Source organism: Bufo gargarizans, chromosome 4, assembly GCF_014858855.1.
Source record: "Bufo gargarizans isolate SCDJY-AF-19 chromosome 4, ASM1485885v1, whole genome shotgun sequence".
NCBI classification, from domain to species: Eukaryota; Metazoa; Chordata; class Amphibia; order Anura; family Bufonidae; genus Bufo; species Bufo gargarizans.
Genome location: NC_058083.1, coordinates 318,092,647 through 318,114,217, shown reverse-complemented (window position 1 = coordinate 318,114,217; position 21,571 = coordinate 318,092,647). Strand labels below are relative to the sequence as shown.

Genomic DNA, 21,571 nt, shown 5'->3' with positions numbered 1-21,571 from the left:
AACTCACTTCACCAGGGAGGGGTGGGCTCAACGTGTTTCGGGTATAGACAAACCCCTTCCTCAGGAGCAGAGCAAGTAATAGGCTTATCGTATAAGCCTATTACTTGCTCTGCTCCTGAGGAAGGGGTTTGTCTTTCCCCGAAACGCGTTGAGCCCACCTGACCTATTTACCTATTAAAGGATTATACCAGAAGTTCCTAGTTGTGGACTGCCGTATCTTCCAGACACTCTACAAGCGAGCCAGGCGATGGAGGTGGTTGTTTTGGGTGTCTTGAGTTTTATCCCTTTACACCCCTCCCTGGTGAAATGAGTTTCGGTGTTTTTCACCTTTTATATGTTTTTACATGTTTCATCTGATATTATACACCAGCTGTTTTATGGTTTTATCATATGATCACTGAGCACTGCAGCGCCCCCTCCTTTTTATTGGTAAGGGTCTCCTATTTATATTTATTTTTATATCTAATTTTACATATATATATTTATTCATCTATAACTCCTACTATTGGTGTACATTTTATCGAATTATACACAATATTCTATTAGCAGTCAGGCGCCACTTGGTGATTTTTTTCCCTTTTGATTCACCCCAGTACTACTATATTGCATTCTTGCTTATAGTCCATCACCTAGGCTGCCCTGCTTTGGGTCTATCACCTCACTGTTCAGTATTTCCTGAACTCCAAATAGCTTCATATTTTACCTTCTCCTCCACTTCGGTCCTCACCTCTGGCACCTCTGACACCTTTCAAAGGAGTACAGGATTAACCCTCTTTTTTTCTCCCTTTACCTCGATTCATTAAGATCAGGTCAGATAACAGCAACAGCAGATAAAGGTAACGGTGGAGTATAAGGCCTAAACATAACTTAACATAATCAGGACAGACAACAGCAGGTACATGTTAATGGTTGAGTCTAAGCACATAGCACGGCCTAACTCAGCAGGAACAGACAGCAGCAGGTTCTTTGTTTGCAGCAGGAATGTGTTCCCAGGAATGGGCCACCACCGACTTGGGCAACAACAAAAATAAACTTAGACTTCTCTTATAGCAGCAGGTTCGTCGTCTAGAGCAGGAATGTGCTCCCATACATACAAAAAACAATATTTTCCTTTAACAAAATTGTTAATCGATTGTATTTTAAGTTTGCACAGCTCACAATAAATTAGTACTACAGTACATTAGCTCCACATGCTGCCCACACAGTGGACAGACGGGTCTGCTTGTCGGTGACCACCCCACCTGCCGCGCTAAATGTCTGCTCAGACAGAATGCTGGAAGGGGGGCAAGACAGTACTTCTAGCGCATACTGAGCGAGCTCATGGCAGGTGTCCAGCCTGGCAACCCAGTACTCCATGGGGTCGTTGGTGCTCATGCTGTCGGAAGCACCGACGGACCCCATGTAGTCTGCCACCATGCAGGCCAGCCACTGGTCGTGACTGCTGATGCTACTGCTGCTGCTACTGGATCGTGCAGATTGGTAGAACAACCTCATCCCACCCATAAGATCACTCGGTTGGAGCTGCATGGGCAAGCAACCTGCTGGGTAAGATGGGCGGGGAGAACTGGAGCGTGATGCTGAGGGTTTGCCTGCTCCAGCCGAAGGATCAGACAGGCCCGCAGGTTATACATACGGGCATCCCACTGGCTGGCTGGGATGAACTGCTCCAGTTTTCCCTTGCAGAGAGGGTCTAAAAGGTTGGCCAACCAAAAATCATCCCTCTTCTTAATTTTCTTGATCTGGGGTCCCTCCTGAGGCATCGCAGCATGTGGGCAGCCACAGGGAAGAGGACAGCCCGCTGTGACTCTTCTTGGCTGCCCGGGACCATGATATATTGGTCCTCCTGCTGCTGCTGCTCCCTGTGGGAGCCACCCCACCCCCGGACTAACGGTGCCCCCAGCACCGGTTCTCCCTCCTGACCAGGCCCAGACTCCTGGACTTTGGAAAAATCCTCAACAAATTCTTCCTCCTCCTTGTCCGCGGCCTGGTCTTGGTGGAGCATTGTTGCCTCTTCTTGTTCCACCAAGGCACTCTCCTCAGCATCGAGCAGGCGATCTAGTGTCCTGTCCATCAGGAACACTATGGGGAGCATGTCATTGCCTACTCGAATGGGGCCAACACATGGCATACCTGATGCATCTGCCCCCACTCTGCATTGGTGATGTAGGGGAGTTGGGTGTGATGGCCCAGAAGTGCCTTGGTCCAGCAGGTATTCTTTCACCGCCCGTCACTGCTCCCACAACCTCTCCAGCATGTGGAGGGTGGAGTTCCACGAGTCATGTTGTCAACAATCAGCCTGTGAGGTGGCAGGCTGTTGTCCTGCTGCAGTTTGGACAGGGATGCGGTGGCGGTTGGGGAGAATTAGAAGTGGCTGGCAATCCTATGTTCACGTTGCACGATGTCGCTCAACCTTGGGTATGTGCATAGGAACTTCTGTACTGCAAGTTTGAGGACATGTACCATGCAAGGCATGTGTGTTAGATTGCCAGCATTGAGGGCGGCGAGGAGTTTGCTGCCATTTTCACAGATAACCATACCTGCCTAGAGCCTTCGGGGTGTCAGCCACTTGTGGACCTGAGCCTGGAGGGCGGCTAGAACATCAGGTCCAGTGTGTCTACATTCCCCTAAGCTCACAAGCTGCAGCACGGCCTGGCAGTGGACCTGCCCCACACTTGTGTAGCTACGGGGATGCTTGCTGGCGGGCTCAGCTGGGGGGCTCAGGTGTGGTGGAGACAGTGGCTTGAGAGAGAGCAGCAGTTCTCCCCCGGACACAACACAACCACAAACTGAGATGCCACATCTGATTATCCCTTCCCGGTGCCTCAGAGGGACACCCAATGGGCTGTAAAACTGATGTCATGTCTGATGGTCCAGGCATCCATTGTCAGATGCACCCATAATGTGCTGGTGTAGGGCAAGGACTGGCAAAGAAATGGCAGCTGGGGACACGCCATCTGGGTTAGGCATGCTCCAACATCTGCCAAAATGGATTGCAGTCCACAATTTTGAAGGGCAGGCGATAACCCTTGCCAGGAGCCCATTGAGTGAACGCACGCGTCAGTCCCCGGGGGGCGAAGGGCGCGGTGTGTTAGGATGTGTCGGCAACCGACGGCTGGTGCCGGACGGCGGTGGAGGCAATAGAGGAGGGTGCAGAGGAGGCAGAGGGCTGGCTGCCGGTACCAGTACCTCTAGGAGAGGGAGTGGGGGAGTGAGAATGCATTGTTGGAAGGGGGTGGGGTGGCTGCAGGACAGTGACAGGAGCTGCTGTATCCTGTGCACTGCTGCTGGTGCTGCTGCGACCACCCTGCATTTGTTCACACTCCTGCCAGTGGTTGAATCTCAGGTGCTGGGTAAGGTAGTGGTACCCAGCCGAACAGACCTCCCTCTCCTCACCCTGGCATGGCACAGATGACAGATGGCAATTGTCACATCGTCTGATGCTAGGGTGAAGTAAGCCCTAACAGCGAACTCCTGTCAGATGGGATGGTGCTGGCTTGTGCCTGTTCAGGCTCGGTGTGCACAAGCGGAGGCGGCTCCTGCTGCTGTCGCCTCCTCCTGCTACTATTACCAGTGGAGCCCCTGCCACTGGTCTCCCTGGTGACCTGGTATACCGTTTGCCTTGGGTCCCTACCTTCCTCATCAGTGCTGCTATCACCTGACAAGGGCGTGGCACCCATTCTAAGTCACCTCTTCATTCCCTGTAATGTCAAACCCAAGGTCGACCAGTGGTTGACTGAGGGGAACAGCAGACGTGGAGCCGCTGACCTGGCTCCGCTATCCCCTCGCTGACGCCTGGGTCTGACTTTGGGGGTTCTGTGAAACCACCCACACCAGTTGGAAGGGATGTCACTGGGGTACTGATGGGCGGTACCCCCTCCTCCTCCATCCCTTCAAAAAGGTCCTGAGCATCCGGACCAAGCTCTAGCTCACTCACCAAAGATGTCCCTCTCACTGTCGCTGTCAAACAGCATCAGGGTTGATTCTTGGGGGCTGGGGGCTGGTCCTGCAGGAGGCGGAGAGCTGCTCCTGCTCAGAGCCGGGGCAGAGGACTCTGTGCCACTAGCTTGTGTCACAAAAGACACCACTGCCTCGGCATCTTGAGATGAAATGGGGGGACTGCCACGCCCCAAAAAAATCACGGATGAGGTAGACGCCCCTGCCACCTGCGCCCGACCCTCTGTGGGTAGAGTCCATGATGGCAGCAGTCAAACACTGGAACCAACTCTCCTACCACGACCACGGCTGCCGGCACGCCCATGTGCACTCATGATGTGTTTTCATATACAAAAAAATATATAAGAAAAATAATGAGGGAATTTGGGTTGGGGACAATGGGGCAAAAAAGGTTAAATAAAATAAACGAAAACCTAAAACACAGAAAAATTTATTTTGTTTTTTTCACAGACTCAAGATGCTGACACTAATCACTACCCACATGAAACCCGAAAACACTAACCCTAAAACACTGAAATATACTTTTTTTTGGTTGTTTTTTTTGTTTTTTTCACAAACAAAGGACACTTACACTAATTACTACCCACACAAAACCCTAAAGCACTAACTCTAAAACAAAGAAAAAAACTTTTTTTTTAAGACAAAAGATTATGACACTAATCACTACCCACACTCACCCTAAAGCACTCACCCTAAAACACAGAAAAATACTTTTTTTTCTTGTTTTTTGTTTTTTTTCACAGACAAAGAACGCTAACACTAATCAATACACACACGAAACCATAAAACACTAAAACACAGAAACAAACATTTTTTTTCACCAACGAAACAGACAGCAAAAACCTATATTATACTATATCTCTATCTAACCTACACTACACCCTGCACTGGACCCTATCAGCTACACTATTCACTCACTAACCTACACTGACTATCTAACACTAACTATCTGGATTATATATATGAGCTACCTAGCTAATGTACCAAACACCCTACACTGGACCCTATCAGCTACACTATTCACTCACTAACCTACACTATCTAACACTATCTGGATTATATACTGTATATGAGGTATCAGAAGTCACAGGAATTCAGCACAACACAAAGATCACACTCCTCTCTCTCTCACAACGGCATGAAACAGCACAAAATGACTGTGGGGAGGTTCTCTTATATAGTAAGGGGTAGGCAACTTTCCTATTGGTTGCTAGGGAAGTTGCTAAGCTCTTGCAGCCTTCTCATTGTCCCACAAGCTAGAAGCAGGGGGGGATTATGTGTACTGTGGGAAAAAAAAAATAGAATTTTCGAATATATGGCACCGATATTCGCGATTAAAATTCGCTATTCGAATATTCACGCTCAACTCTAATACTAAGTCTAGTATGACCCTCCCTCTAGTCGGGTCCTCAACCAGTTGGGAAAGGTAATTGTCTTTGGTTATTGGAATCTTTTTCCTTTATGAGATATACAGGTTTCAGCTTTCAAGTCTATATCTGGGTAGTTCAAGTCCCCAATAATAACAACCTCATTTTGATTTGCTGCCTCGTCTAGCCTGTATATTAGTAGATTTTCTGTGGACTCTGGTATACTAGGTGGTTTTTAATAAACTCCTATGGCCTCATTCATGCACACGGCCGTTGTTTTGGTCCGCATCCGAGCCGCAGTTTTGGCAGCTCGGATGTGGACCCATTCACTTCAATGGGGCCGCAAAAGATGCAGACAGCACTCCGTGGGCTGTCTGCATCTGTTGCTCCCTTCCGTGGTCCGCAAAAAAACTATAACATGTCCTATTTTGTCTGCGCTTTGCAAACAAGAATAGGCAGTTATATTAAAGGCTGCCCGTGCCGTTCCGCAAATTGCAGAATGCACATGGACGCCATCAGTGTTTTGCGGACCACAAAACAGTCGTGTGCATGAGGCCTATTAGTATATTGTTATTATTTTTGCCTCCATGTAGTTCTACCCACAGTGACTCCACATGTTCACGTCCCTCACTTACAGTTGAAAGAAAAAGTATGTGAACCCTTTGGAATTAGATGGATTTCTGCACAAATTGGTCATAAAATGTGATCTGATCTTCATCTAAGTCACAACAATAGAGAGACACAAATAATTAAATGTTACCATGTTTTTATTGAACACATAATGTAAACATTCACAGTGCAGGTGGAAAAAGTATGTGAACCCTTGGATTTAATAACTGGTTGAACCTCCTTTGGCAGCAATAACTTCAACCAAACGTTTCCTGTAGTTGCAGATCAGACGTGCACAACGGTCAGGAGTAATTCTTGACCATTCCTCTTTACAGAACTGTTTCAGTTCAGCAATATTCTTAAGAAGTCTGGTGTGAATCGCTTTCTTGAGGTCATGCCACAGCATCTCAGTCGGGTTGAGGTCAGGACTCTGACTGGGCCACTCCAGAAGGCGTATTTTCTTCTGTTTAAGCCATTCTGTTGTTGATTTACTTCTATGCTTTGGGTCGTTGTCCTGTTGCAACACCGATCTTCTGTTGAGCTTCAGCTGGTGGACAGATGGCCTTAAATTCTCCTGCAAAATGTCTTGATAAACTTGGAAATTCATTTTTTCTTCAATGATAGCAATCCGTCCAGGCCCTGACGCAGCAAAGCAGCCCTAAACCATGATGCCCCCACCACCATACTTCACAGTTGGGATGAGGTTTTGATGTTGGTGTGCTGTGCCTCTTTTTCTCCACACATAGTGTTGTGTGTTTCTTCCAAACAACTCAACTTTGGTTTCATCTGTCCACAGAATATTTTGCCAGTACTGCTGTGGAACATCCAGGTGCTCTTGTGCAAACTGTAAACATGCAGCAATGTTTTTTTGGACAGCAGTGGCTTCCTCTGTGGTATCCTCCCATGAAATCCATTCTTGTTTAGTGTTTTACGTATCGTAGATTCGCTAACAGGGATGTTAGCATATGCCAGAGACTTTTGTAAGTCTTTAGCTGACACTCTAGGATTCTTCTTCACCTCATTGAGTAGTCTGCGCTGTGCTCTTGTAGTCATCTTTACAGGACGGCCACTCTTTGGGAGAGTAGCAGCAGTGCTGAACTTTCTCCATTTATAGACAATTTGTCTTACCGTGGACTGATGAACAGCAAGGCTTTTGGAGATACTTTTATAACCCTTTCCAGCTTTATGCAAGTCTACAATTCTTAATCGTAGGTCTTCTGAGAGCTCTTTTCTGCGAGGCATCATTCACATCAGGCAATGCTTCTTGTGAAAAGCAAACCCAGAACTGGTGTGTGTTTTTTATAGGGCAGGGCAGCTGTAACCAACACCTCTAATCTCATCTCATTGATTGGACTCCAGTTGGCTGACACCTCACCCTGGGAGATGTCATTAGTGTAGGGGTTCACATACTTTTTCCACCTGCACTGTGAATGTTTACATGGTGTGTTCAATAAAAACATGGTAACATTTAATTCTTTGTGTGTTATTAGTTCAAGCAGACTGTGATTGTCTATTGTTGTGACTTAGATGAAGATCAGATCACATTTTATGAACAATTTGTGCAGAAATCCATATAATTCCAAAGGGTTCACATACTTTTTCTTGCAACTGTATATCTTCTCGGACTGTGGGCTTTAGACAGGACTTTACATAAAGGCAGACCCCTCCCCTCTCTGGTTTTGGTGATCTTTTCTATACAGACTGTAACCCTGTATGTTAACTGCCCAGTTATAGCTATCAATCAGCCATGTCTCAGTTATTCCCACTATATTATAGTCCTCCTCACACATCACTAATTCCAGTTCCCCAGTTTTATCAGCCAGGCTTCTGGCATTAGTATACATACAATTAAGAGGTTTATGTATATTTGTTAGCATACACTTTCCCTTCTGAACTGTTCTAGTCCCTCCTTCCATTCCTACCCCAGTCCCATTACCTTGCCCCCAGTCTCTATTTCCACTATCTTCCCATCCTATAATTACCCTCCCCTAGTCCCTAGTTTAAACACTCATCCAACCTTCTAGCTATATTTTCCCCCAATAGAGCTGCCCATTCCCCATTGAGGTGCAGCCCATCCCTACGATAGAGCTTGTAGCCGACAGAAAAGTTGTCCCAGTTCTCCACCCAAACCCCTCCTTCCTACAGAAGTTCTTGAGCCACTTGTTTACCTCCATAATCTGCCGCTGCCTTTCTTGTGTCGCTCGTGGCACAGGTAGTATTTCGGAAAACACTACCTTTGAGGTCCTTGCCCTAAGCTTTTGACCTAAATCCCTAAAATCATTTTTAAGGATGCTCCACCTACCTCTAACTTTGTCATTGGTTCTGATATGGACCATGACTGCTGGATCTTCTCCAGCCTCTCCCAGTAATCTGTCAACCCGATCCGTCATGTGCCGAACTCGAGCGCTAGGAAGACAACACACCGTTCAACGATCCCGTTATTTGTGACAGATCACCCTATCTGTACCCCTAATATTTGAGTCTCCCACTACCAGCACCTGTCTGGCCTGCCCTGCTCTCCTGGTCCCCTGCTTACTGGAGCTGACATTCCCCTGACTGGCAGAGAAAATGTCCGGCTACAGCAGTGCTCTCCCTGAACCGACATTCCCCTCATCTGCCAACCTTGCAAACTTGTTGGACTGTGTCAGATCAGGGCTAGCCTCCCTGTACTCTTACCTCTACCCCGCTTTCTAACTGTTACCCAGCTAGCTCCCTCACTTTCCTCCACCTCCTCGCTACCACCATCCCCCACATCTACCCCAGAGAGTGCTTGCTCAGTGAGCAAACTCTTAATAAGGATATACCAGCGGTGTATCCGCTGGTTATGTAGAGGCCCCAGCCTCTACATAACTTCGGTGTATCCGCCTTCCCTTCTAAATGTAAGACAACTTGGATGACCATTTTCTATGCTTAAAACAGGCATAGAAAATGGTAAATGACCTGCTAGACTGTCCCCTTTCCCACACACTTATTAAAGCTGTTATTAAAGTACATGTTTTACTTAACCAGTTACAAATGTTGTATGTATTGAATGATATAATGTTTCTGTTGTCCGTTTGGATATATTATCAGTCAGTCATCTAAATCACCCCCCGGTATGGTACTCCCTTGGCCAGCGCACCAATACACTGTCTTTTTAAACTGCATGTCATGCCGGTCTTTTAGTATGTAATTGTCCTGAAGAAGGGGTCTTTTTGCCCTTAGGTATAATAAGGATGTGTTAATAAACACATCCTTATTATACCTACCAAGACTGATGTCCCTGCTGTCAGCGCCGGAATAGTGTTTCCTTTTCTTCCTTTTCTTTACGTTTCATACATATAATGTACAAATAGTAGATAGTATTATGTATACTGGTTATTTAAAACATAGAAAATAGAAAACATGGATGGTTCATGACATATGCATGGGTGCACAAGCTCACTATTAAGTAGTTTAGGGGTATGTTCACTTGAGCAAAATAATTGTTTGAAAAATCCAACAAATATTGTCCTTTTAAGGCTGAGCATTGGTTTTCAGCCGCAGGTTCTTCCATGGGTTTGCACAATGATTCTCCACCTCCCCACTCTGTCACTGTGCCACTCTGTGGTCTCCTCATACTGCTGCCACCTCACCACTCGATGGTCTCCTCATGCTGCTGCCACATTACCACTCTGTAGTCTCCTTATGCTAATGCCACATGACCACTCTGTGGTCTCCTCATGCTGCTGCCACATCACCGTTTTGTGGTTTCCTCACGCTGCTGCCACCTCACCACTATGTTACTGGGCCACTCTGTGGTTTCCTCATGCTGCTGCCTCCTCACCACTATGTCACTGGGCCACTCTGTGGTCTCATCATGATACTGCCACTTCACCACTATCTCAATGGGCCACTCTGTGGTTTCCTCATGCTGCTGCCTCCTCACCACTATGTCACTGGGCCACTCTGTGGTCTCATCATGATACTGCCACTTCACCACTATCTCAATGGGCCACTCTGTGGACTCCTCATGCTGCTGCCACCTCACCACTCTGTCACTGGGCTACTCTATGGTTATGTCATGCTGCCGCCACCTCATCACTCTGGTCTCCTTATGCAGCTGCCACCTCACCACTATGTCACTGGGGCACTCTGTGGTCTCCTTATGCTGCTGCTACATGACCACTCTGTGGTCTCCTTATGCTGCTGCCACATCAATACTCTGTCACTGAGCCACTCTGTGGTCTCCTCATGCTGCTGCCACCTCACCACTGTATCACTGGGCCCATCTGTAGTCTCCTCATGCTGCTGCCACCTCGTCACTCTGTGGTCTCCTCATGCTTCTGCCACCTCACCACTATGTCACTGGGTCACTCTGCGTTCTACTCATGCTGCTGTCACATCTCTACTCTGTGCTCTCCCCATGCTGCTACCACCTCACCACTCTGTCACTTGGCCTCTCTTTGGTCTCCTCATGCTGTTGCCACCTCACCACTATGTCACTGGACCACTTTGTCAACCCAGATCGAAGATCTCTCTGGACTACTTGACAGCCAAACTCGATTTATGGCCACAATCGGCCGAGTTTGCCCTGGACAAACTTTCCTGCCCGGCCAGCAGTGAGACATCAGAGTGGGTGTTTTGTGCAGTGGGGCTATAGTTACCTGAAGGAGAACAGTTTCTCCAAAATGTGGAGAAACTGACATTTGTGATGATGACTCAGGCGTGGATCAGCCAGGATTTTCAAACACCAGTGCCTGATGCATCAGACTAGATCATCCATGGTGCCACACCTAAACTTTGTCAAAAGAGACCTTTTTCTTCTGGCTACCTGCTTCATCTACTATTCTCATGCTGCCACCTGCCTAATGCAACATGTCACTGGGCCATTCTGTTGTCTCCTCATGCTGCTGTCACCTCACCACTATGTCACTGGGATATTTTGTGGTTTACTCATGCTGCTAACACCTCACCACTTTGTTGACTGCTCATGCAGTTGCCACCTCAACACTATGTCACTGGGCCACTCTGTGGTCTCATGATGATGACACATCACCACTCTGTGGTCTCCTCATGCAGTTGCCACCTCACCACTATGTCATTAGGCCACCCTGTGGTCTCCTCATGCTGCTGCTCCCTCACCACTATGTCACTGGGATATTTAATGGTTTCCTCATGCTGCTGCCACCTTTTCACTTTGTGGACTGCTCACACAGTTGCCATCTCACTACTATGTCATTGGGCCACTCTGTAGTCTCCTCATGCTACTGCTACCTCACCACTATGTCACTGGGCTACTCTGTAGTCTCCTCCTGCTGCTGCCAACTCAACACTCTGTTCTCCTTATGCAGCTGCCACCTCACCACTATGTCACTTGGCTACTCTGTGGTATCCTCATGCCGCTGTCACATCACCACTCTGTGGTTTCCTCATGCTGCTGCAAAATCACTACTCTGTCAATCGACCACTCTGTGGTCTCCTCATATTGCTGCCACCTCACCACTCTGTGGTCCTCCTCATTCTGCTGCGACCTCACCACTATGTCACTGTGTCACTCTGTGTTCTCCTCATGTGGCTGCCACCCCACCACTTTGTCACTGGGCCACTCTATGCTCTTCTCATGCTGCTGCCACATCACTACTCTGTGGTGTCCTTATGCTGCTACGATCTCTTCCTCTATCACTTGGCAACTCTGTGGTCTTTTCATGCTGCTGCCACCTTATCTCTATGTCACTGTGCCAATCTGTGGTCTTCTCATGCTTCTGCCACCTTACTCCTCTGTCACTGGGCCACTCTATGTTCTCCTCATGCTGCTGCCAGCTCACCACTATGTCACTGGGCCACTCTGTGGTTTCCTCATGCTGCTGCCACTTCATCACTATGTCACTGGGACACTCTGTGGTCTCATCATGCTGCTGCCATCTCACTACTATGTCACTAGGCCAGTCTACAGTCTCCTCGTTCTGCTGCCAACTTACCACTATATGGTCTCCACATGCTGCTTCCATCTCACCACTATGTCACTCGGCCACTTTGTGGTTTCCTAATAAAGCTGCCACCTCACCACTTTGTCACTTTCCCACTCTGTGGTGTCCTCATGCTGCTGCAACCTTATCACTATGTCACTGGGCCAGTCTGTGGTCTCCTCATGCTGCTTCCACCTTACCACTCTATGTTCTCATTATGCTGCTGCCACCTCACCACTATGTCACTGGGCCACTTTTAGGTCTCCTCATGCTGCTGCACCTTATCACTCTGTCACTGGGCCACTCTGTGGTCTTCTCATGCTGCTGCCACCTCACTACTATGTCACTGGGATACTGTGTGGTCTCCTTATGCTGCTGCCACATCACCACTCTGTGGTCTCCTCATGCTGCTGCTGCATCACTTCTCTGTCACTCGGCCACTCTGTGGTCTGCTCATGCTGCTGCCTTCTTACCACTATGTCACTGGGCCACTCTGTGGTCTCCCCATGCTGCTGCCACATCACCACCCTGTGGTCTCCTCATGCTGCTGGCACCTCACCACTATGTGACTCTGTCACTCTATGTTTTCCTCATGCTGCTGCCACTTCACCACTCTGTCACTGTGTCACTCTGTGGTCTCCTTATGCTGCTGTCACATCACTACTCTGTGGTGTCCTTATGCTGCTACCACCTCTCCACTATGTCACTGGGCAACTCTGTTGTCTATTCTTGCTGGTACCACTTCACTACTCTATCCCTCGGCCACTCTGTGGTCTCATCATGCTGCTGACACATCACCACTCTTTTACTGGGCCACTCTGTGGTCTACTCATGCTGCTGCCATCTCACCACTATGTCACTGGGCCAGTCTGTGGTGTCCTGATGATGCTGACACCTTACCACTCTATGTTCTCCTCATGCTGCTGCCACCTTACCACTCTGTCACTGGGCCACTCTGTGGTCTCCTTATGCTACTGCCACATCACCACTCTGTGGTCTCTGAAGGGTTAAACAGAATTAGCTGTATAATCTGTATGAAGGACAGGAGGTTGGGTGACATCATATTGAAGGGTGACTATATATACATTTACCTCCTGCCTGTATAAGGAACTGCTATTATTAAAATGAGAGCTGCAGCTATTATTGTATGTATGCATGAATGCATATAAGGCCCTGTATGACAGAGAATAAATAGAATTGTTACTGACATCATACTGCATTTGTCACTGACACGTTCTCCAGACATCTGTCTTCGGGGACAAAGGAAGGAATCAAGGTGCATCGAGAACGAAAATACTTTTTCAGTCTCCTCATGCTGCTGCCACATTACTACTCTCTCACACGGCCACTCTGTGGTCTCCTTATGCTGCTGGCACCTCATCACTATGTCACTGGGTCACTCTGTGGTCTCCTCATTCTGCTGCCACGTCACCACTCTGTCAGTGTGTCACTCTGTGGTCTCCTCATGTTGATGCCATATCAGTACTCTGTGGTGTCCTTATGCTGCTACCACCTCTCCACTCTATCACTTGGGCAACCTTTGGTCTTCTTATGCTGCTGCCACCTTGCCACTATGTCACTGGGCTACTCTGTGGTCTTCTCATGCTGCCATAATCTCACTACTCTGTCACTGGGCCACTCTGTGGTCTCCTCATGCTGCTGCCATATCACTGCTCTGTGGTGTCCTTATGCTGCTACCACCTCTCCACTCTATCACTTGGCAACTCTTTGGTCTTCTCATGCTGCTGCCACCTCACCACTATGTCACTGGGCCACTCTATGGTCTTCTCATGCTGCTGTCACCTCACTACTATGTCACTGAGATACTGTGTGGTCTCCTTATGCTGCTGCCACATCACCACTCTGTGGTCTCCTCATGCTGCTGCTACATCACTTCTCTGTCACTCGGCCACTCCGTGGTCTGCTCATGCTGCTGCCTCCTCACCACTATGTCACTGGGCCACTCTGTGGTCTCCCCATGCTGCTGCCACTTCACCACTCTGTCACTGTTTCACTCTGTGGTCTCCTTATGCTGCTGTCACATCACTACTCTGTGGTGTCCTTATGCTGCCACCACCTCTCTACTATGTCACTGGGCCACTCTGTGGTCTCTTCATGCTGGTACCACCTCACTACTCTATCACAGGGCCACTCTGTGGTCTCATCATGCTGCTGCCACCTTAACACTCTGTCACTGTTTAACTCTGTGGTCTCCTCATGCTGCTACAACATCACTACTCTGTGGTGTACTTATGCTTCTACCACACCTCCACTCTATCACTTGGCCACTCTGTGATCTTCTCATGCTGCTGCCACCTCACCACTATATCACTGGGCTACTCTGTGGTCTCCTCATGCTGCTTCCACCTCATTAATATATCACTGGGCTACTATGTGGTCTCCTTATGCTGCCACCACCTCTCCACTATGCCACTGGGCCACTCTGTGGTCTTTTCATGCTGGTACCACCTCACTACTCTGTGGTGTACTTATGCTTCTACCACCTCTCCACTCTATCACTTGGCCACTCTGTGATCTTGTCATGCTGCTGCCACCTCACCACTATATCACTGGGCTACTCTGTGGTCTCCTCATGCTGCTTCCACCTCATTAATATATCACTCGGCTACTATGTGGTCCCCCTTTGCTGCTGCTACCTCACTACTCTGGTATCCTCATACAGCTGCCACCTCACCACTATGTTACTGGGCCATTCTGTAGTCTCCTTATGCTGCTGCCACATCACCACTCTGTCACTGTTTTACTTTGTTGTCTCCTCATGCTGCTGCCACAATACTATTCTGTGGTTTTCTTATGCTGCTACCACCTGTCGACTCTATCACTTGGCCACTCTGTGGTATTCTCATGCTACTGCCACCTCACCACTATGTCACTGGGCCACTGTGTGGTCTCCTCATACTGATGCCAGCTCACCAGTATGTCACTGTGCCACTCTATGGTCTTTTGATGCTGCTGTCACCTCATCACTATGTTACTGGGCTAGTCTGTGGTCTGCTCATGCTGCTGCCACCTTACCACTCTATGGTCTCCTCATGCGGCTGCCACCTCACCACTCTGTCACTGGGCCACTCTTTGGTCTCCTCATGCTGCTGCCACCTCAAAACTTTTTTACTGGGCCACTCTGTGGTCTCCTCATACTGCTGACACCTCTCCACTCCGTGGCCTCCTCATTATGCTGCCTTCTCAACACTATGTCCCTGGACCACCCTTTGGTCTCCTCATGCCTCTGCCACTTCACCAGCCTTTGGTCTCCTCATGCTGCTGCCACCTCACCACTACATCACTGGGCTATTGTGTTGTTTCCTCATTCTGCTGCCACCTTACCACTCTGTCATCTCTTCATGTAGCTGCCACCTTACCACTATGTCACTGGGCCACTCTGTGGTCTCCTCATGCTACTGCCACCTCCCCACTATGTCACCTGGTTACTCTGTAGTCTCCTTTTGCTGCTGCCACCTCACCACCCTGGTCTCCTCATGCAGCTGCCACCTCACCACTATATCACTGGGCCACTCTATGGTCTCTTTATGCTGCTGCCACATCACCACTCTGTGGTCTCCTCATGCTGCTGCCACATCACTACTCTGTCACTCGGCCACTCTGTGGTCTACTCCTGCTGCTGCCACCTCACCACTCTGTGGTCTCCTCATGCTGCTGGCATCTCATCACTTTGTCACTGTGTCTCTCTGTGGTCTGCTCATGCTACTGCCACCTCTCCACTCTTTCACTGGGCAACTCTTTGGTCTCCTTATGCTGCTGCCACATCAACACTAGTGATGAGCAGCAGGGGCAATATTTGAATTTGCAATATTTTGCGAATATTTGGGCGAATATGCGCCATATATTTGAGAATTCATGAATTCATGATCTCCAGGCATTATTTTCTTGATTGCGAAAATTCGCATTTAATTTTTTTTTCGCATAAAAATTCGCATGAGCTGGTATTTTCCCAAAAATCAAATATTCGCAATTACGAATATATTTTGTGATATTCTAAATATTCGCGAATTCTCGAAGTGCCGATATTCGCGATTAAAATACGCAATTCGAATATTCGTGATCAACACTAATCACCACTATGTCACTGGGCCACTCTGTGGTCTCCTCATGCTGCTGCCACCTCACTATTCTGTCACTTGGCCACTCTGTGGTGTCATCATGCTGCTGCCACCTCAACACTCTATCATTGGCCCCTCTGACACAGCTGTTCTGAAGTATCTGAGACAGCCGTTCTGAAGTAAAATCTGGTTAGATGTTCACCTTCGAGCAGGACAACAACCCTAAACATACATCCAGAGTTACAATAGAATGGTTTAGATCAGGCATGCTCAACCTGCGGCCCTCCAGCTGTTGCAAAACTACAACTACCAGCATGCCCGAACAGCCTACATCTATCAGCCTACAGCAGGGCATTGTGGAAGTTGTAGTTTTACAACAGCTGGAGGGTCATAGGTTGAGCATGCCTGGTTTAGATCAAAGTGCATTTATGTGTCAGAATGACCAAGTCAAAGTCCAGACCTAAATCCTATTGAGAATCTGTGGCAAGACTTGAAAAATGCTGATTACAGACATTCTCCATCCAATGTGACTGAGCTTGAGCTTGAGCTACGATATTTTGCAAAGAAGAATTGGCAAAAATTTCAGCCTATATATATGTTAAACTTATTTGTCCGAGCTCCAGTGGCACGATCCTCAACCTGGGCATGGCCGCACGGGAGAGAGGCATTACTGAGCCACATATCCTGGTGATGGGACAGCATCAGGGGACGTGGAGCAATGCTTTGTTTCCCCCTGCAGCAGGCGTGTGCTGGAGGAGATGAACAGTGGATCATTTGTTGACCTGCTCTATTCCTGTGTGCTAGTGTTTCTGATTAATGGAGTGCCTATCAGGTGCTAATTCATTGACCCAGTGCTCAATTTAAACACCTTCGTGGCCATGCACCAGTGCCAGTGATAGACTTGTTTGGGTTCACTAGCTTGGGTCCTGGTCCTTGCTCCTGTGCTTATTTGGATTGCTCGTGTTTTTGACCTCGGATTGTCCTTTGACCATTCTCTGTCTTTTGTGATTTGTACTGTGCATCCCATGTGGATTCTCTTTTGACCTCATTCTGTCTCTTGTTTTTGTACTGCGTTGTCCTCCTGGTTCTGACCCATTTATGTGTGACTCTATCTTTGTGTCGTTTGTCTCTAGGTGTTTGTCTGTCTCTGCACCTTTGTAGCATAGGTACTGTCGACCAGTTGCAGTCTTGCTACCTAGGGCTTGCACTGCAAGTAGGTAGGGAAAGCAGGCTGGATTCTAGGTTAGGGCTCACTGTCTGTGTCTGTTTCCTACCTACAGGCATTACACCAGATGTGCAAAGCTGGTAGAGACATACCCCAATTGACTTGCAGCTGTAATTGCAACTAAAGATGGTCTTACAAAGAATTGTCTCAGGGGGCTAATAATGCACTCTGCATTTTCCAGATTTTTATTTATTAAAACTTTTAAAAACCTTGTATAATTTTCTTTTCACTTAACACATACTTGCTACTTTTTGTTGGTTTATCACACTGGGGTTAGAGAATGGATATAAACCACTGGGCCTTATGATGTAAACTGTTTGAGCAACGACATTGCAATTAGCACAAGACTCCTTTGATGTCAGAAACAGCCCTTTATTGATGTTTTGCGTATTTTTTAAGTCTGGTCAGTGCTACAATATTTTTTTTCTAATATCTCATTTTTTTTGTCTTTATACTTACAACACCCTACGCTACTTTCATGAAATGATACCTCCTTTAAAAAATATTCCTTTTTGATGTTTGTGAACTGATACTAACTGTATTGAATTAAATAATCTTAAAATAAAAAAAAACATTTATGTAACATGGAACAATGAACATGAATCATTGTGTATACTGGTTAACAGATTAATAATTAACAGATCTTCTGTTAAGTAGTAGTTCTGAAATGAATTGAAATGAATGCACATTATCAGCCCATTTTTTATGACGCAGTCTACATCTTTATCTAATAATATGCTACATTTTCCAGTATTGAGCAATTAATTAGTATTTTTAATACAATAAGCCCAAAAAATAGACTGCAAAATAAATGTTTGATCTTAGACTATAGTTTTGTATAGAGAAACCAAGCATGCTCATGTAATGGAAACTTTTAAACAAACGACTGCATCCTATATGTCAGTTTTTAGGATTTTAATTTGTCTCACTGTGTGTTTGTGCTTTAAGGGCCACATTTATTAAGACTGGCGTTTTAGACGCCGGTCTTAAAAAGTTCCTACGCTAGCGGTGGTTCCGCCGAAGTTATGTAGAGACGCTGGCATCTACATAACTTCGGTGTATCCGCCTTCCTTTCTAAATGTAAGATAGCAAGGATGACTATTTTCTATGTCTAAAACAGGCCTAGAAAATGGTAAATGAGACGGGCCTACCAGCCTGTCCCCTTTCCCACCCACTTATTAAAGCTGTTATTAAGTACATGTTTCACCTAACTATGTTTTACCTAACCAAATGTTGTATGTATTGAATGATATAATGTTTCTGTTGTCCGTTTCGATCCGGCCCCGTACTTCCTGGCCAGTGCACCAAAACACATTTTTTTAAACTGCATGTCATGCCAGACTTTTAGTATGTAATTGTTCTGAAGAAAAGGGCTTTCCTTGAAACACGTTGACTTTAATAAACACATCCTTATTATACCTACCAAGACTGATGTCCCTGCTGTCAGTGCTGGAATAGCCCTTTTCTTCATTCTCTTTACTTTTCACAAATATGTACAAATAGTAGATAGTATCATGTATACTGTTTATATAAAACATAGAAAATAGGAATCGTGGATGGTTCATGACATATGCATGGGTGCACAAGCTCACTATTAAGTAGTTTAAGGGTATGTTCACTTGAGCAAAATAATTGTTTGAAAAATCCAACAAATATTGTGCTTTTGGAAACCTTGGCAGAAATCTGAGGCAGAGCATTGGTTTTCAGCAGCAGGTTCTGCCATGGGTTTGCACAATGATTAGTCCCATTCAACGGGGCTGGGTCAGTGTGCGGCCACCCACCGAGGGTTTTTTAGCTTTCTGAAAAAAGAAGCTGCAGTCATTGCCTCCCATAGAAAACCATGGTAGGCCGATTTGAGGTGATTTTTGTACAATGATTCTGACCCTGTTTCCCTGTCAAAATAGTGGCCTAACTATTATGTACTATCTTTAGCAATAGTGACCACCAATCTGCAATGCTGGCATTTTGATACTTTCTATGTCCCCTTCTGGTTTCTGCTTCTTGGTGGTGGTGACCTGCTTGAATCAGTTATCATGAGACACATGGATGCAGAAACAGCAGGAGACCCAGGAAGAATTGAAATGGCAGTGTCAGGGGGTTAACCAGGTAGGTATTTCCTGATTTCCTTTTTTCAACCCATTTTACCTCTTTTCTCATGATTTATTTTCCACCACACAAACTCTTTTACATTGAAATATTTTGCTTTACAGATTTTCTCAACAAGAGGCAGTTAAAAAGCAAAGTTATTTATTATAAGACTCACTACCCTACCTTTACCCACTGCAACGAATGCATCAAGGTGAAGCATGCCATCTGAAGGTACAATGCAACTACAGTACTGCTTTGAGACAATAAACAAGTCATGTGAAAAGAATAATTGGGCAAACAACATAAGGATTCCCATGTATGTGTTTATGGTAAGCACCATTTTGGCTACAATAGCTGGAAATCTTGCCGTGATCATCTCCATAGCTCATTTCAAGCAACTTCACACCCCAACAAATTACCTGATTCTTTCCATGGCCAGTGTGGACCTCCTATTGGGGTGTCTTGTTATGCCATACAGCATGGTTAGGTCAGTGGAGAACTGCTGGTATTTTGGAGAAATCTTCTGTAAAATCCATACTGGAATAGACATAATGCTCAGTACAGCTTCCATATTCCACCTCTCATTCATCTCCGTGGATAGATATTACGCAGTATGTGATCCATTGAGATATAAGACAAGAATGAATCTTTTTACTGTACTTATAATGATTATTGTCAGTTGGGTGGTACCTGCTATTTTTGCCTTTGGTATGATCTTCCTTGAACTTAATATAAAGGGTTCTGAATCATATTTCTACAATGAGGTCAGCTGCATTGGAGGCTGCTTTGTGTTTTTCAGTGAAACATCAGGTATAGTGGCCTCCATGTTGTCCTTCTTTATTCCCGGATTCATTATGATCTGTATTTATGGAAAAATATACGTCATTGCCAGAAGACAAGCAAGATCGATTAAAGACATTGCAAGTCAGATGCAATTCCAGATTGATCTTAATGGAAGACAACATGGATCCCGATGCAGAGAAAGGAAAGCAGCTAAAACCCTGGGAACAATTATGGGAGTTTTTCTGTTTTGCTGGTCACCTTTCTTTTTCTCCACAGCTACTGGTCCATTTTTGAACTATGGTATTCCACCCATTGTCATTGATGCATTTGTATGGATTGGATATTTAAATTCAGCTTTCAACCCAATAGTTTATGCTTTCTTCTATATGTGGTTCCGGAGAGCACTAAAACTGATTTTATTTGGAAAAGTTTTTCAGTTTGATTCTTCTAGAACTATTTTATATTATGAGTAATCCATCAAGACAAGCAAAAAATTTAGAAAATAATGAACACTGAAACAATATGACTGTCTGAATAAGTATACTTTACATAAATAGAAAACCCAAGCAATATTCTATCATACACTATACTACTATATACAACTATGGGTGTCTATCTATATACCGGTATCTATGTATATTATCTCAAAATATACACGAGACACAATTAGATGACTACTTTAATTTATCTAAATATCTAAGTATCAATTTTCTTAGATTACTTTCACACTAGCTTTTTCCTGGATGCGGTTGTATTATCTTTGTTTAACATTGCCAAAACAGATCCATTTTGAATTCCATTGAAAGTCAATGGAGGACAGATCCGTTTTTTATTGTGGCAGATTGTTTTTCCCAGGAAAGAAAGCAAAATACTACATGTTGTGGTTTGCTCTCTGGTCTGTGAAGGCAACTAAACTAAATGGAATGCATTTTAGAGCATTCTGTTCTGTTCAGTTCAGTTTTGTCCCCATTGACAATGAGCGGGGACAAAACTGAAGCATTTTTTTCCGGTATTGAGCCCCTATGATGGAACTCAATACCGGAAAACTTTAATGCTAGCGTGAAAGTACCCTCAAAGTAAATGTCTACGTTTTACTACCATATTGTTTTATTTTTGTATTCTGTGCTCATTCAAATGTCACTAGGCTTAGAATATATATATATATATATATATATATATATATATATATAAAAATATATATATATATATATATATATATATAAATATTACTGTATTATGATTATTTAAGGATAATGTAACAACAGTATGCAGCAATTCCAAAACTCCCCTGGTGGTTTCTAACGGCAGCTAGAATTGTAAAATGTTACTTTTTGTCTATGCAAGTAATTTGGACCTCCTATCAGAAGCGGGACACTAAACATTGCATTAATAAACATGAGAGATGAGTGAATGTCTTGAAATTCATTTCGGGTCCGAATCTAACTAATCGGTTGGAAGATTTAATTTGGGTACAAATAAATTCATCCTGATCAAAAGTGCTCCAGTTGACCTAAAAATTTGAGGTTTCCTAAGACTGAG

At 45.7% G+C, this 21,571-nt stretch overlaps 1 protein-coding gene across 1 annotated transcript in view; it reads left to right on the top strand.

The window, feature by feature from the left end:
• The window catches only part of LOC122935906 (trace amine-associated receptor 1-like), a 73,964-nt gene extending 52,802 nt beyond the window's left edge, over positions 1 to 21,162 (top strand). The window contains exon 2 of the mRNA XM_044291844.1: positions 19,372 to 21,162. Within this exon, the coding sequence (XP_044147779.1) occupies positions 19,468 to 20,505 (1,038 nt within the window). The 5' untranslated portion in view covers positions 19,372 to 19,467 and the 3' untranslated portion in view covers positions 20,506 to 21,162. The remainder of the gene's footprint in view (positions 1 to 19,371) is intronic.
• The last annotated feature ends 409 nt before the right edge of the window (positions 21,163 to 21,571 follow it).